This window comes from Emydura macquarii, unplaced genomic scaffold (assembly GCF_026122565.2).
Source record: "Emydura macquarii macquarii isolate MOO-44397 ecotype Brisbane River unplaced genomic scaffold, CSIRO-AGI_Emac_v2 contig_1483, whole genome shotgun sequence".
NCBI classification, from domain to species: domain Eukaryota; kingdom Metazoa; phylum Chordata; order Testudines; family Chelidae; genus Emydura; species Emydura macquarii.
Window position 1 is genome coordinate 20,531,203 of NW_027131620.1, and position 16,439 is coordinate 20,547,641.

At 39.9% G+C, this 16,439-nt stretch overlaps 1 protein-coding gene across 1 annotated transcript in view; it reads left to right on the forward strand.

Annotated features, from left to right (window-relative positions):
* PTPRT (protein tyrosine phosphatase receptor type T) overlaps positions 1-16,439 on the forward strand; it is a 618,875-nt gene that overhangs the window by 143,308 nt on the left and 459,128 nt on the right. Inside the window, exon 2 of the mRNA XM_067554415.1 lies at positions 12,588-12,713. Coding sequence (XP_067410516.1) covers positions 12,588-12,713 — 126 coding nt within the window. The remainder of the gene's footprint in view (positions 1-12,587; positions 12,714-16,439) is intronic.

Below are 16,439 nucleotides of genomic sequence, written 5' to 3' on the forward strand. Positions count from 1 at the left end.
ACACTTCATGCTGAATGTGAAAGCAGTGCAGAGGTGTATGAAGTTCATCTAATGAATCATGTGCCTATTATTACTTCATGACTTCCAGAGTTTCATGTTGAAATAGATACGGTTTTGCATAAGCTGAAATTATCAGTTTTGCAAGGATGAGCCAGATAAAAGAGCAACTTTAGGTCCCCAGCTGAACCCATTGTTGTAATTTTCAGTTTAAAAAAAAAAAAATGTGAACAACATTTTGCCAGAAGGAAAGAATGTCTTTTTTTGCAGTGTTGCTTGAACATTCTTACTACAACACTTTCTATGGATTTCGGTACTGAATACAAAAATAAGGGAGGTCACAATAATTTGTTCTTGACAACATAAATTACTCTAATATAGTAGCCTAGTTAGAAAGTCCAAACAGAAGAGCTGATTCAAGGTCATGAAATCCTATGGAGGATATGTCTAAGGCTTGGAGGGGTTTTATTTGAATTTGACTAGGGGACATGGATGTTAGATACTTCACCCAAAACTGGGACTTTCAAAAAGGCTTAAGGGAGTGGGTGCTTAACTCCCCTAGTTTCCTTTTGAAAATTTCTGCCTAAATGTATGGATGGCTTCCTTTTAATAAACCATGCAATAAATGGGCGATTAAGACCCATAGCAAATTACTAGGTGTGGAAGACCAGACTTTTGATCATTGACATTAAACCCTTGTTTCTAAGTGTGGAATTTCATGACTATGCCATTACCTACAGTATGAGTCTGAGCACATCACTTCCTTGTCAGAGGTAACATGATGGCCAAAAGAGCTCTTCAGACAGCAAAACAATTATTACATTAAGCTAACTATGATAATAATGATACATATCTAGCCCTGTGGTAGTTCTTAGAAATACACCAGAAGAATTGCCTCCCAGTCCTAGTTGCTGGAACTAAGGGTGCTGGGGGTACTCCCTCACCCCCTGGCTTGAAGTGGTTTCCATTATATATCAGGGTTTACAGTTTGGTTGAATGGTTCTCAGCACCCCCACTGTAACGATTGTTCCTTCACCTTTGTTCCGCATAGACTCTATACAGTTGAAGAGTTTTACTTCTTACGCAACCCCAGTTGCACAAACCTACATTCAAAAATACAACTGAAAGAAAGGGAAACCAAACACAACGTAGTAAGGCAGACAGGCAAACCCTGACCAGACTGACAGCTGACTGACAGGCATCACGGCCAAAGAAGAGCCATGACTAAACTTTATCATAAGTGGATGGTTAGAGGTACTGGAGAAGTCCTTCAGATTTACTTGAAACATCCAAAGTATACTGGATACCTGGAGAAACAGGTGAATGCAAGATTCTTCAAGGAACAGGTAGAGGGTGAGGCAACAGGTATCTGCTTCAGTGGGATGATTGCAGACTCCAGCAAAGCATAATTTGCCAAATAACTTAGCAAAACCTTCTGTATCATTAGCTTAAAATGAACCATGAAAGTGGCCAGAAAACCAGTTAGATAATGCAGGACTCATACAGGCCATAAATCAAAGTTCTTGAAAAAGAATTCCATGTATATCAGAGACAAATTAAAGTCAGTTAAAATTGGAAGACATAAGAATACGTTTCTGGCTACTACTAGGGGATTGATTGCTGATACCTGTTATGCCTGTGAACATACCAGTGAATTAGATATTTTAACACCTGAACAGACTGTCATCTGAGTGTTTTGTGCCCCCACCCTGCAGCCCACGTCATCTTCCTTAATAGTTATGGCTGGAATTTCCAGAACAGATTAAGGGAGTTTAGGTGCCCAGCTCTCATTATGCCTCAATGGGAATTGGATATCTAACTGCTTTACGCCTCCTTGAAAAGCCCAGCCCATAGTGTCGAGCTGAGGAGGGCTGGATAGATCACATCAATTCTGTATGTAGAGCACTATCCAGAAAAGGGTACTTGAGTGAGTTGACAGTATTTTAAAATCTTAGCACTGTTTGTAGGAACATAAAATTTTCCACTCTGACTTTGGTCACTTGTCCATCAAATCTCATATTTTGTCCTTGCAGTGGCCATTATGTGACTTTTCCAAATGAGATGAATGCTAGCCCCTGCCCTATAACGCACTTGGGGCCTGAACCAAACCCCTTTAAATTCACTGGAATTCTTTCTATTGACTTCAACGGGCTTTAGAATGAGCACTTAGCCTATTGGTTTGACACTGTACATAGGTGTGAAAGGGAGGAAAAACATTCCATCCTGACTCCAGCAGTCATAGGTACACTCTGGTTTTCTTTTTCTCCCTGGATGGACAGTGTTCATATTGAAGGGAGGATAATAAAATCAATTTCCCTATCTCTGGTGGAATCCGTCCCCCTTTCTGGATACTGTTAAGTCATCTGTGCTCAAGAAATTTAACTACCAAAGAGAATACTTTGTTTGGGAACTGGAGATGCGATTCAGATCTACATTCTGAACATGCCCAAAGTTCAGATGTAGCTTTCTGGTTCAGGTCCATCTCTTTTTGGAGTGCCCTACTATGCACACGCAGCATGAGGTACTCGTCCTAGGAGAAGATACATTGGGTCCTCTCAAGGGATTTATCTCATCTACACTCTGTCACTGAAGATCAAACACTGTATGCATATCTCCCTATTCAGCTGTATAAAGCTTCTTCTTTTCTACAGCCCTATGGGTGTCTGTGTTGTATGAAGGATGCTATATAAAATATAAGTTGTCAAAAGCCTTTGAAGTGAGTCATGGAATAAATTTGTATATATTAAAGACAACAAAAATCTCTTCCACTAGAAGTTGTTGTTCTAATGGACCAAGTGCATCTCTTCTGACTCTGTAAACATGAGCATGTTTGGAAGAGAAAATAATTATTGGCTAAAGCAAACAATCCTGTTCTTGTGCTAAGAGTCCTATGGTATATCAGCAATTCTTCATTGTTATAGGACTCGTCCCTTCCTCTATACTCATCCTCTGCCTCTTGCAAAGCTGTGGAGAGCCAAAATCCCATTTCCCTCTAGGGAAAGCTTAACAGTTGGTGCTCCAGGTATATTTTTGCTTTCTAGATCTGCTTTGGGCATTCATATATTCTTCTCAATATTTTTTTAAAAGGGGGAAAAATTAAATAAATAAGTGTTTATCCCCAAGAGGAAAAATCTGAAGAGGGAAGAATGAGACTGCTGACATGCTCGCTTTCTCTTCTGGGAATGATGCAAATGCTTGATCAAGTAATGCCTGATCCTGTGGTGTTCCTGCATGCATTAAGATACGCTGTATATCCAATGACCCTTCCTATAGTTTTGGTTTTTTTTAAAAAATCCCTTTTAGAATTATTGTTTCTATCTGATGAGTGCATGAGTGTTTGACATTGGATGACTTTATAAAACATTCCACTAATTGGATTTGTTAAAATAAATAAATCAAACACTAATTGGAACGTGCCCTGCCATTATTTTTGCTTACTGAATCAGATATAATGGCGTGAAGTCCTTTTTATCGTATTTGTGCACTTATTTAAACACCCCCCTGGCACACACTTCTGCAAATTCAATTATATATTCAAAGAAAGCATTCAATTTATGCAAGGCTGGTTTACATTTAATCCGGGGGCAAGACTCAGTAACTGATGATAGGTCTGCTCAAAATTAATTAGCATCACTCAGATGAGCAGTGGCATTGTTACAAGCCTGCAGTGTAAAATAGGGGTTATTTTATCCTCTCTGTATGAGCCATTGTTTGCTTTGATATGACCCCTTTTGAATCAAGGAAGGTTGTTTTATTGCTTGTTTGGGTTTCTCTTTTTGCTAACAAGAGGTCATTCTCTGCGCAGGTTGCATCTGGCTAAGTTGAAATCAGCTACGTTTCCTTTTCCTCTTGTCCCACTTTTCAACCTTAGCCTCCAGTGCTACCTTTTAGCTGACGGGAAGAAGGGACAGGTAGAACCAAAGGCAGTCTTTGCTCTTCCAGAAAGCCTCATCATTTTTAACACTTGGCTTGAACTTTCTGTCGTCATGTGGACATTTTTCACCTTTTGAGAAGGTGAATATATATAACTGAATTTGAAAATACATAATTGAATTTGCAGAAGTGTGTGCCAAGAGAGTGTTTAAATAAGTGTACAAATACGATAAAAAGGACTTCATGCCATTGTATCTAATTCCATAAGCAAAAATAATAAATAAATAAAATAAAATAAATACAGTTTAAAAAAAAAAACCCAGTCTTTACTTTGTGGGGTTTAGGCCTGTATCATGGCTAAATTCTAACTTGGGCAATTCTGACTTTCTAAATTCCTCTTTTAATATGGCGAATCTAATATTCTTCTCTTTTGCTCTTCATTTGTACGATTAATTTCACTGGCTGTTAGGGAGATGCTGTGGTTCACCTCTGAACTAGTTACACTTCAGTGAAGGGTGACTGTGTATCTATAGCAAAAACCAGGAGAGTTCTGTAGCACTTTAAAGACTAACAAATCTGTGTATCTATAGAGGGACCGTGCCTTCTAGACCAGTGTATTGAGAGATGGCTAGCTGAAATCCGTGTTCAGGAGCATACACAAATAGCCTGGTTTTCAGAAGTGCTGAGTGGTCAGAGCCCACTGACAGGAGTGGAAATGACACAGTATAAATCAGGACTGAATTTGGTTTGCAGCCTGCATTTCCATGGAAGAGTTATTCCTTCTGTGGAATGATGGGCTTGGGATTCTTAGACAAGTGATGCTGAAACCCACCAGCTGGGGCAGATCCTTTTTGTTACTAGGGGATTTAACCTGCAGAGAACAGTTTGGTGTATGTTGTGGCAACTACATGAATCACTCATGTCAGCACTGTGTCTGTCATGCTCATCTAACTGATGTTTTTTAAAATCATCTTCTGTATTACTTTAAGTCATGGAAAAGTATTTTATAACAGATTTTTCTCACACACTCAAACACACGTTCAAGAGCACTTTCATCTATTGGGGAAGTAAACCAAACCTCACATAATGATAAAATACTTATAAAGCACTTTTCATCAGTACCTCTCAAAGTGTTTTAACAAAGGAAGTAAGCATCATTATCCCCATTTTACAGATAGGGAAATTGAGGCAAAGAGACAGGAAATGACTCACTCAAGGCCACCCAATGGTCAAGCTAGGAATAAATCCCAGTCAAGTGTTCTATCCATTAGACCATACTGACTCCACTCTCCCACTGCATTATTCCATGCCTGTACCCAAGAGGTCTTTTCCTTTAGACAGGTATTTTGAGGGTCTGGTTATATATTTAGGATTGACCACATGAGAATTCTTACTCAGAGCTGCTTCCGGTGTGTAATATCCATTGCTGTGGAAACAAAAGTTAGTTTACTGATGTTGGGTTTATAAAGCCAACTCTGCTAGGAGAGAGTGAGCTGGACTGTTTTGTCAAAGGCAGTGCAGTTACAGAGTGGTCACTGGAGGCATAAGTGGAATGCTCTGAGGTTATATTGGCATAAGTGAGGATATCCTTTAGCCTGTAGAATTTTTATTTCAAGTGGTTGCGTGGGAAATGAAAGCCCCCTAGATTCCAGTCCCAGGTTGAATGTGCAGGACTGGCAGTTAAAAAAAAAAATACATTTTTACTTGTAAAGAGCACATTAGATCTCGAATTACTGAGCTGCAACAAGCCTCACGTCATTGTCCCAATCATGGTTTAGAGACCTGAGTTCCATTATAGTGCCATTCACTTTTCTCTGTCAAAGAAGTGAGGCTAATATTTTTATGGCTTTTTCCTGGTACGTATAAAACTTGCAGATCTAAACTAGGACTGCTACAACTATTAAATACTGCAATGTTCTGTGGTGACTGGCCCAACCATTCTAATACACCTTTCCTCATTCTCTGGCGTTTGGCATTGCTCCTTCACTGTTACATTCAGTGGATTATCCTCTCCTCCCTTTTTTCAATGGGAGTGCCAGAAGGCTCTATCCTTGCTTCCTTCTCTTCTTCCTCTATAAACCATCTCTGGGTCGTTTAGCCACAGAAACAGTTTTATTTGTCATCTTTTTACTGATAACTCATAAATCTCCTTTTTTTTTAACCTGAAATCTCTCTTCCTCTTTCCAAACCATAATCACAGCCTGTTTTCCTGACATCTCTTGGATGTTCAGTCACCACCTGAAATGTAAACTTAAATGGCCAAAGTGGAGCCTCGTGATCTTTTGCCCGACAAGTCCTCTGTACTCTAACATACTGGACCCCACCAACCTCTGTCACTCAGATCCATAGTCTTTGCTTCATCTTTGGCCTTGCCCTATTTTGACCCACACATCCAGGCTGTCTATATCTTGCCGCTTCTCTCCGAGATCCCGTCTTTCTCCTATACCCATATTGCCACTCTCTTGTCCAAGCCCTGATATCTTGCACATTGATTACTGTAATATCTTCTCTGGCCTCATTGCCAGGAAATTCATCCTGTGAAGTCCATTCAAGATGCTGCTACTGCTAATTTCATCTTCCTGGCTCATTGCTCTGACTGTTATCCCACCTTTTCAAGTCCCTGCACTAGCATCTGCCCCTACAAACACAAACATCTTGTCCTTATTTTCAAGGCCCTCCACAATGCATCTCCTCCTTACCTATCCACTCCCAATATCTGATTGCAAGATTGATTCCCACCTTCACTCAACTGATGATCACTTTGATTCTCCGGCAAGCACTTTCAAGCTTCCTCTTAAGCTGCTGTTTGAGTGGAAAAATTCCCAGTCTATTTTAAGATGTAACATTTTGGACAGTTATTCCAGAACACTGTACTGCGTTGAGAAATTGTTGCTGTTAATGTGTTACTGACAAGTGAGTAATACACAGGAGAATCTTGCTATTCACATTCATTGCAGATCTAAATGACCTTATTTGCTAATATCCTTCCTACACCAACTCACTGAGAACCAACTGCAATCCACTGACATTTTCACAGGTGCTGAGCACCTGCAGATAACTAAGCCACTTTTGTATGTACCTGAACATAGATTTAGATGCTGCTGTTTAGGAACTCCGATTAGAACCTTTTGACCTAAATGAATGAAAGCAATAAAAAGCACGGGGAATAGTTAACCAAATATAGTTTATCCATTCATTTGGACAGTTATAGAAGATTTACAAATGTATAATTCAAAGCTAATATGTATTAGAATATTGTAAAAATAATGAAGTTTGATTAATATAGCCACACATTACAGATTTAGAATCAAACTATGCTGAGATCAAGAAAGCCAGTCTGTAGTGATTATAAAGTGTGCGAACTAGTTATATTCTGTATTTATAATAATTCTTTCCTATGTTTCTTTAAATGGTTAAAAATTGAATTGTATAGCGTGTTAACATTTCACTCAGCTTGGACAGTGAAATGAGATTGATCAGTTTCTTCTTGTGCTAGCACAGTGTTGCTGTGTTTCAGGTTCTCTATACTACAGGAGCATTCTGTAGTAACCACTTATCTAATTGCTTCCCCTCTCCCTCTCCAAAAACAAACATAATTGGTTCATATTTAGGTTTTGTAGATTTTTCTTTTTAATTATAAAATATTTTGGCCCCTTAAAATACTTTGGTCCTTCAATAGGATAATGAAATAATACAAAATAATGGTTGATGCTTGTTATACTCTGTCATCAAGATCAACATGATGAAATTCGGGACAGACAATTGCAAAGTACTATGCTTAAGAAGGAAAAATCAGGAAGGAAGACATCAGGGAACATTTCTATACACCTAATTCTTCCGGACTAGGTAGGGTACAACTGGCAGGTTGTCTTGCAGAGCAAGTTAATATGGTTCTGAAAAGCGTTTGGTAGCTCTACACATCTTCTGAACTACAGAGGTGTCAGAGGAGCACAGCTGACTGAGACACCAATGTCAGCATAGCAACACAGCCAGCCTTGTTTGCCTATGTGGTAGTGAAAGTCAAAGCAGTGCAGAGTCAATGTTACCATGGTTAAGGCTAGGAATCCATCGGGCCTCGGCTACCTATTCCTTCATTGCTGATGCCCATTTGGCAAGCCAAGTAGGGTGTGCATCGGGGCCATGTAACAGAGGCAAAATAGTGATACTGTAATCAAGCAGTGATACTGTAATCAATTCTGTCAGGAGTATCGGATCTGACTTCAGCTTGATCCTTTTGCAGTTGACAGCTGTCCTGTGTACGTAGCAGGAAGATGCGACACAACTGTAGCCTTTCCTAAACTTCAAGTTCTTTCCTCTTGCATACTTCTGTGCAGCCGGAAAATATGGCCAGAAAATATGTGCACTCATTAAATCGTTAATTTTGCAGCTATGTCAAAGCTATACTTTCCGTTATTCTTTCTTCTTGTTGAAGGATTCGCATGTTTTTATATTGTCATGTTTCAGTGGGAGAATAGTTGGTTTGTACAATGCCTGCCCACCTCTTCTGGTGTAGAGAAAAAGTTCAACTGAGGCAGATCTGGGAATTGCTATAATTAACCAGAACAGGTGTAGCATCCCCGAGAGAGAACTTTGATGAGTGGAGAGATGATATTCTGCTAAATGTGGAGTACTTGTAGGTGTAAATTGCCTATTTGTTCATAGAAATCTAAGGAATGAATACACTTTGTCAAAATAGAATATATGCTAATTAAAGTCTATGTGATTGTTCTGAGTCATGATCTGTAGGCCAGCTGGAAGCCTCCTCTTTATAAATTAATGCCCAGCATTTCATTTTGCAATGCTTCTGGCTGGTGCTGGTCAAATACCACATAAGTTATTTGTGTTTAGGAATGACAAGTTCATTCCATTATTCATGGGGGGTCTATTTATTCACAAGTGTTAAGACAGCTGCCAATTTATTTGACAGTTAGCCAATTCCAATAATTTTACAAATTGCATTATAAATGATCAATGATCATTCAGCCAAATGTTTGCACTGTATAGTCTGCTATTTGTTTGTTTGCTATTTGCTGTTTGTTTAATTTTTAAAAGTTTGTCAGTCAGGAAGCAGAAATATTTGTGACTTACATGACCTATAATCACCTGCCACAAACAACAGAAAACAAATAATCCAAGTGAACAGTTTGGAATTGTTCAAAGGCGAAGGCTGGTCTTGTGGTTATGGCACCAGACTGTGATTCTGGACATCTGGGTTCTGTTCCTGGCACTGCCACCCAGAGGTGAGAGTTAAGAGAAGCCAGTTTGTTGGCTCTGTGAGCGTGCCATGTGCTAGCAGTTTTACAAGTGACTGTAGAGATCAAGAAAGACACAATATGATAAGAAAACTATAAAAGGTAGAAAAACTGGAAATCAATAACAGATTATTTTTATCCAAATTCAGAATTTTTCATTTATAATTTTCACTTGACTCAACTGAACTCAAGGGACAGAAGACTATACCTATATTCATGGGAAAATGTTCCACTCACAGGAGAACAAAAATGCCTTTCTTACATTTTAGGCCTTTATTCTCTCCTCTTTTCTCCATGACTACTTCCATAGGGTAGAGCTGTTAGAATTTGGCTTTAATTGGCTAATTGATACAATGGGAGACATCTGCCTGTATAAAACCAGTTTAGCCAGCTCTTACAGCAACTCCCCCATACTTGGTGTAAGGGGCATTTGGGGAGTCAGGTAGAGTGTACCTGAGCTCTGCTAATTTTCACTTGGCATGTAGTCTCTGGGGACTATAGAGAGCTGGTGCCAGTAATAGCAGAACTGCCTGAGGGCCAAATAAGCAGAAAGCTGGGGCAGTTTGATAATCAGGAAACCATAACCAGGCCTAGGCACACAAACAATAGGACAACATTATTTTTCATTGTTCTTATGATCTGGGACCAAATCCTGGCCACATTGAAGTCAGTAGCAAAATTCTCATTTTCCTGGGAAATTCCTAAAACCAGATTCCTTATTGCATAAACATACTTGTATTGTAGCCTTTTTTGTAGCCATTGTCAAGTTCTAGAAGGTAGTGTGGTCTATTTCACATTTTACTATTTATAAAGAAAAATAATACTGCACTCAGTGACTGACATCCAGTCACAGCTCTGGCATTAACAGTTGTTTCTGGAGACCTGTTGAACAATCGTATAGTGGTCCCCTGATTTTGACATCCACAGCTTGCTAGCAAGTCAAAGACACATTTTGATGTACAAAGGAGTCCCAATTCCTGTTTGCACATCAGAATTATTAAACCCCTGTGTTTCAGTGCCTCATTTCACTGATAAATGTTTTAAAGAAGCAACCTTATAACCTTTAGATTACAGAACCAAAGTTAAAGGATAATCAATGGAGCTGGCTAACCAATGTAGGCATTATGAAAACTTTGAAAGTTTTTGACTCATCTTCTTCATTATACTCTCCTCTTTTACCTATCAAAGGAATACTCTCTCATCTGTTAACCCTCCTCACATCTTTTCTCCTCTACTTCTCTCTCTCTCACAATTCCTTCTTTTTCAAAACATGTTTTGATCTCCGCATCCTAAAAGCCCCTCTTTCCCCCCCTTAACCCCACCTCCCTCAGGATAGGACAAGTCACTTCATCTGAGTGTTTTTGTGTTTTGCTCCCCATCTGTAAATTGTTCATAGGTACATCTCAACCTTTTCTTGGCTACGTGAAATATGCAACTTTAAGTGTGTGTCAGGTTCTGGGGTGCAGTCCAGACCAGTGAGAGGTTGTGTCACTGCCTGCCCTGCAACTTTGATTGCCTCAAACTGCTTGCTGTTGTGGCTCTCTTGTCTGCATGCTCCCAGCCACCATAGAAGCATGCACCAAGTATCTCAGTATTAAGCAGCTCTGACTCAGCAGTTCTGATTCCAGCAGCCTGTTTTGTTACACCACTGCCACACTGTGGCTTCCACCAGCCTTGATTACACCTGGCAAGATGACCCCAATACCTCCCAGTCCCGAATTTTCCTAAAACCATGTGCTCTGCAATGCCCAGCTCTCTCCTGGACCATTCAGAAAGATATTAAGGTTTGTTTATTCCTTTAAAGATACAATGCCCACAGCTTGCCACGTTAACTGGAGTTAACTTTGCCTTTAAATCAAACACAGCACTGGGTTGGCTTAGATTAAAAGTAAAACAAGCTTATTAACACAAGGAGATAGGATTTTAGGTGAGTTCAAGTATAAAGGATAGAGTTAGAAATGGTTACAAGCAAATGAAAGTAAAAAACACTTTCTAGAGGCTAAGACTTAACAAAACAAGCAAAAGCTTTTGTTCAGGGTAGCTTTCTTACCAGCCTACCTTCCAGCACAATTGCTGACTTACCACTCTCGTCGGGGTCTCTCACCAGTCCAAAGTGCTCAGTTCCATTGTTATTTTAGATGAAAGATTTCCTGTGGTTCTTTGCCCCTCTTTTTGTAGTCCATTGAACCTTTGAAATGGATTCTTCTGACAGTTACCCCCAAAGTAAAGTTAATTCATATAGTAAGGATGGTGACATGGAGTCTTTGGATGAAGGAAGTTTCATGCTGGTTTATTCCCCTGCTGGTGTTTGATAAAATGCAAACTGATCTGCTTCCTGTAATCTCTTCCCTTTGCTATGATGCTGAGAGGTTATTTCTTCCCTTTGTTTACCTTCTGAGTAAATTGCATTCCCATTTTTTCTTAATGTACCTTTAAATATCTTCCAGAAACCACATTCCTTTGTCTTGGGTGTAGTAATTTTAGCCATGCCTGACAGACACTCTTTAATAACCTAATTTCCAATATATATTCAATTTTGAATTTGTCCTCTATACATGCATGATACAATAATATTAATGATCAGTTGTTTATTAGCTTTCTACTGATATCTTACATGACACCACCTAGATACAGGTAATAACATTCGTGAGTTGAGGTACTTTTAATGGGTCAGGCCAGCTGAAACTCACTGCCGGATACCAGTGAGCCTCTTGCACTGGGATGCTATTAGGGTCACAATATGCAAAAAAAAAAAAAAAAAAAAAAAAAAAAAAAAGTTGAAATTGTATAATGGTATCCAGTCTGTACTGCAGCAAGGGTTTACTTTAATGGGCTCCCACTATACGAATCGTCATTTCTTGGTATTGAGTCAAACAAATGGCTCATCACATCCTTACCTATGGCACTGGAAAGTTAAAAGGTAAGTAAGTGTGAGAGATGTGGTCTTGAAATCATCCATTAACCTTGCACTTCTGAATGTTTAGAAGTGTAAATGAAGGGAGGGCATGACAATTTGCACAATGAAGCCATGGTTAACATTTGCCATCTGGATTTCTACTCCTCCCTCCTATCTGAACATCTGGTTCTCAAGCTCGGTAGCTAGAAAACAGTTACTGAGGTTCAGAGCTAAATCCTCATGCTCGTGCCTGGAATGCCGGACTGCTGTTCAAATTCTTAAATCATGGGGCTGAATCTAAGGTAAATGGCCTAATTAACAGCAGCACAATCAGAAGGAGAGAGAATAAGATATACCAGGAAAAAAAAAAAAAGTGGCCGGGATGAAATCCAGAAGTCTTTCCTTGATACGCTAAAGCAAATACAGAAATCTAATGTATCAGAAATTCATTTTGCATTTTGTTTTCCCTTGCAGAATGGTATATAAAAAGCACTAATGTAAATGAAATAATATAATGAGACAGAAGTAATTAATAGACAGAAGTATTTATTCAGCTCTCTTGCCCTCAGGTGGTTGCTCCTTTGATGAACACTACAGTAACTGTGGTTATAGCGTGGCACTGGGAACCAATGGATTTACCTGGGAGCAGATCAACACCTGGGAAAAGCCAACGATGGATCCAGCTGTCCCGACTGGTAGGTACGGAGCATGCAGAAAAGAGAAGACCATTGACAGTGTTGGTATTTAGTTAGGATGGCCTATGAGAATTTGTCGACATGTGAGCACTGTGCTGACTTATATGGGTTGGAATTCGTCGATTTTTGTGCAACTGGCTTTTGTGTTAAAAGTAACCAGTACAGGAATGCATAACGATTAGACCTGGACAAAACTGGGGCAACTTTGCAAAACACAGACATTAGGCAGTTTTTTGCAGTGTTCTGGATCAATTTTATTTCGACCCTCAGTTGAGGAGAGGTGAGGTTTCAGATAAAATGATCCGGGGTTTGGCCAGTCTTTGGACCTGATCCTGAGAGATGCCGAGTGCTTTCTTTTCCAACTGAAGCCAGGGGAGATAAAAGTGCTGAGCATGTCACTGGAGGTTCTCAACACCTTGAAGGACTGGTCTTTTTGGGAAGTCCAGGGATGTCGAATTTTCTAATAGTTCATTACAATTTAACTTCGTTGCTGTGAATTAGCAATCCGTGGTGTTTGGGGATACAGTATACAAGTGACAAATGCTGGTTCTTGGTGAAGGATGTATTCTGATGGGATAAACTGGATCTGGCCCTGCCCTGACTGGTCTTGGGTTCCAGGAAATCAATGATGTTTCAGTGTTTATGAGAATGTCAGCAGAGATGGAACTAATAACACAAATTAATGATTTATCAGTGGGTACAGGCATTCAAGTTCTCTGTTTTCTAGGACATCTAAACTGGCAATTCTTCTCTGGAAAGCTGTCTGATGCTTCAGCATCACTCCCAGAAGTACTGTTGCCTCTTGGAAGTTAGAGGTTGGTAGCATGCTGCTTTGTGTATGGTAAACTGGGTTGTGAAAGTTCTTTTCCAGAGACGGGTGATTTTGGGTGTTCAACTTGACACCTTAAAGCTACCTGATTTTCAGGAAGTGTATGGCAGCTACCTTCTGAAACCAGTCACATTAGAGGTATTCTATTTGGCACCGAAAATCACTGGTCACTTTTGATGGTTTTGGTCTCTGATCAATTTTGCCAACACAAAACGTCATTGCGTCCACTTACTGCATTGTACTCTGACAAGGTAAGCGTGAGAAAAATGGTCAAAACCAATCCAGAATGTCATCCAATAGGGATTTTTACCCCTGCAAGGATTAGAATAAGGAGGACCACAGCTCCCGCTCTTCTGCTAAAGGCAGAACAAGGTCTCCAACAGCTCCTTCTTTGATTGGTGCAATAATAGCTCCTCCTCTTCTTTCAGTCTACGTCGCCATTGATATTGAGGCCAATTCTCATTTCTGTACATAGTTGTTGCCATTAGAAAGTAAATATGCCAATAGTGACCACACTGACTGAGCAATTCCTCAATTGCTTCCAATTTTCAGTTTAGCTTGGAAGCTGTTTAGAACAGGGTCTTTAAATGTCTGTTCAATGCTCAACACACCTGATCTGGGCCTGCTATTGTAGTACAAATAAATGGTGGTATCAGAGACAACAGATTGGTATCAGAGACTCCTATTCTAACTACAAGGAAATATTATATTATTTTGGATATGACCGTGCATAATTGTTAGTAAAATTAGTTAGCAACTTTTTCATGGTGACCATGGTATGCGATCGTAATGCAAGGCCTAATTTCAATCTGGGACACTTAGGCTATGGCACCCAGATGCCTACGTGGGATATCTTGTTCTGTACTCATATTGCAAAAGTTGGGCCAAGTATATCTGCACATATAGATTTACACACTTTGGGATCCTATATAAATCCATTTATAGATAACAACCCTGAATGGTGCATGTGTGTGCACATGCACAAACAAACAAACAAACCTATGCCATGGTATTTTGAATGGCAGAAGAAAAATCAGTAATATAGCATGATATTTTTTGTTACCATGAAGATATTTTGTGCCATTTCCTAGCTTTACAGCTGGAGGTATCATATTGTGTATCTTTGGTGGCATCCAGAGACATGGAAAAGAGTGACTTTTACCAAATGGATACAAGATTTGTTAATTAATAGTGCTTTTTATGTCTGTGTTATTACCTGCTGTCATGTGGTGACAAGGTGTAGCACCACTCTACCCTAGCCTGTATCAACATTTCCATGATCAATACTGTTTTTATGTACATTCTATGTCTGGTTTCCCAACCATCAGCAGGCCTCTCTGATTTCAGCTGGAGCTGTGAGTGTTCAGCTCTTCTGAAACAGATGCTTCATCTATTGTGCTTTTTATTTCAATGCTGACACTCTGCTACAAGGGTCTCCACCCAAGGACAACTTTCTGCTCTTTATTCTTTGAATCAAAATGCCCAAAAAAGATTAAAATGCTCCATTATCAATGTTAGTTTTTTTTTGGACATTTTGGTTTTGATAATTACTAGCAAATAATATTGTTTTCCATGGATTCTGGGTATGTCTTCACTGCTCCAGCAGCAGGGATCGATGCGGTGGCATCGATTGAGCGGGCCTGGGTAGACCTGATCAGTCAATCGGAGAGCGCTCTCTGGTCGACTGCATTAATCCACCTTCCCGAAAGGAGTGAGGCTACGTCAACAGGAGGGCATCTCCCATTGACGCCGTGCAATGAAGATGCTGCACCCTGTAAACATAAGTACGTTGACTGGAGATACGCAAACTACATTACGTAGCTTGCGTATCTCCCATTGATCACTGCTGCCAGTGTAGACGAAGTCTCTGTGATTAATTTGCCAGGACTATAAACAAAGAGCTCAATTAATTAGAGAATTAAGACCCCAGATGTTGGTTGTTTTATAAATAAACAAACATTGTTATTATCTTTTAAAAATCTGACAGAGATAAGTCATGAGCTACCAATCCTCTGACTTAGATGGGACTTTTAGTCTATCTCCTTGCACCACAGCAGCAGCAGAGATTATAGCAAAATCTTCCTTAACAAATGGATATCTAATGAAACCTTAATATCCCCAGTGAGTGAGATATTTCTACCTTTTTGCAACTTGTTCCACTCACTATTTGAGTTATACAATTTTTCCTACTACTTACCATGAATTTTCTATTTTGTGACTCTATCACATTATTTCTTGTTCTGTTCTTGTTGTCTGGTGGGAATAATCAGTTGCTGCCCTCTTTATAACCTCCTTTACGTTCTGTAGACAGTTAAGCCTTAGTTTCTCAGGACTCAGTGTGACCCAGTCCTTAACCTTTCTTCACACAGTGCGTCTTATTTCCCTACTTACGCCCCCAAGCCTGTTTTCATTACTTTTGCTTTCCTCTTAGGTCTTTCCAGTGTATACATGTCTTTTTGGAGTTGTTACCCAAACCTGAACTCTGTGTGTTACCATGCATTGATTCAATACCTCATAGGGGAGCCCTGGCAAGAGAATGGTTGCAACTCTATTCTACAAGCTCTGGTCACAGAAAACAAGCCTATTCTATTGCTTCTCCTTCACTTCCAGTGCAGGGTGACATGCAGGCTCATCCTCCTCCAAGACCCTGAACCCTCCCCCCCACACTCTTTAAGGGATAGTATTGGATGGTGCTAGAGAAACACTGTCCTTGAGCTTCTACTGAGTGCTAGAGAATGAGATATCCAAGTACACCGCCCTTTGCGTGCTTCTGAGCGGCAGACATTTCTCTAAGGAAAAAGTGTCCTGTATTATGGCCAGGCAGGCAAAAATAAAAGCCTTTTGTCAGACTGTGACACATGCAGCGTTCCTAGCAACTTGGACATGTCTGGGCCAGT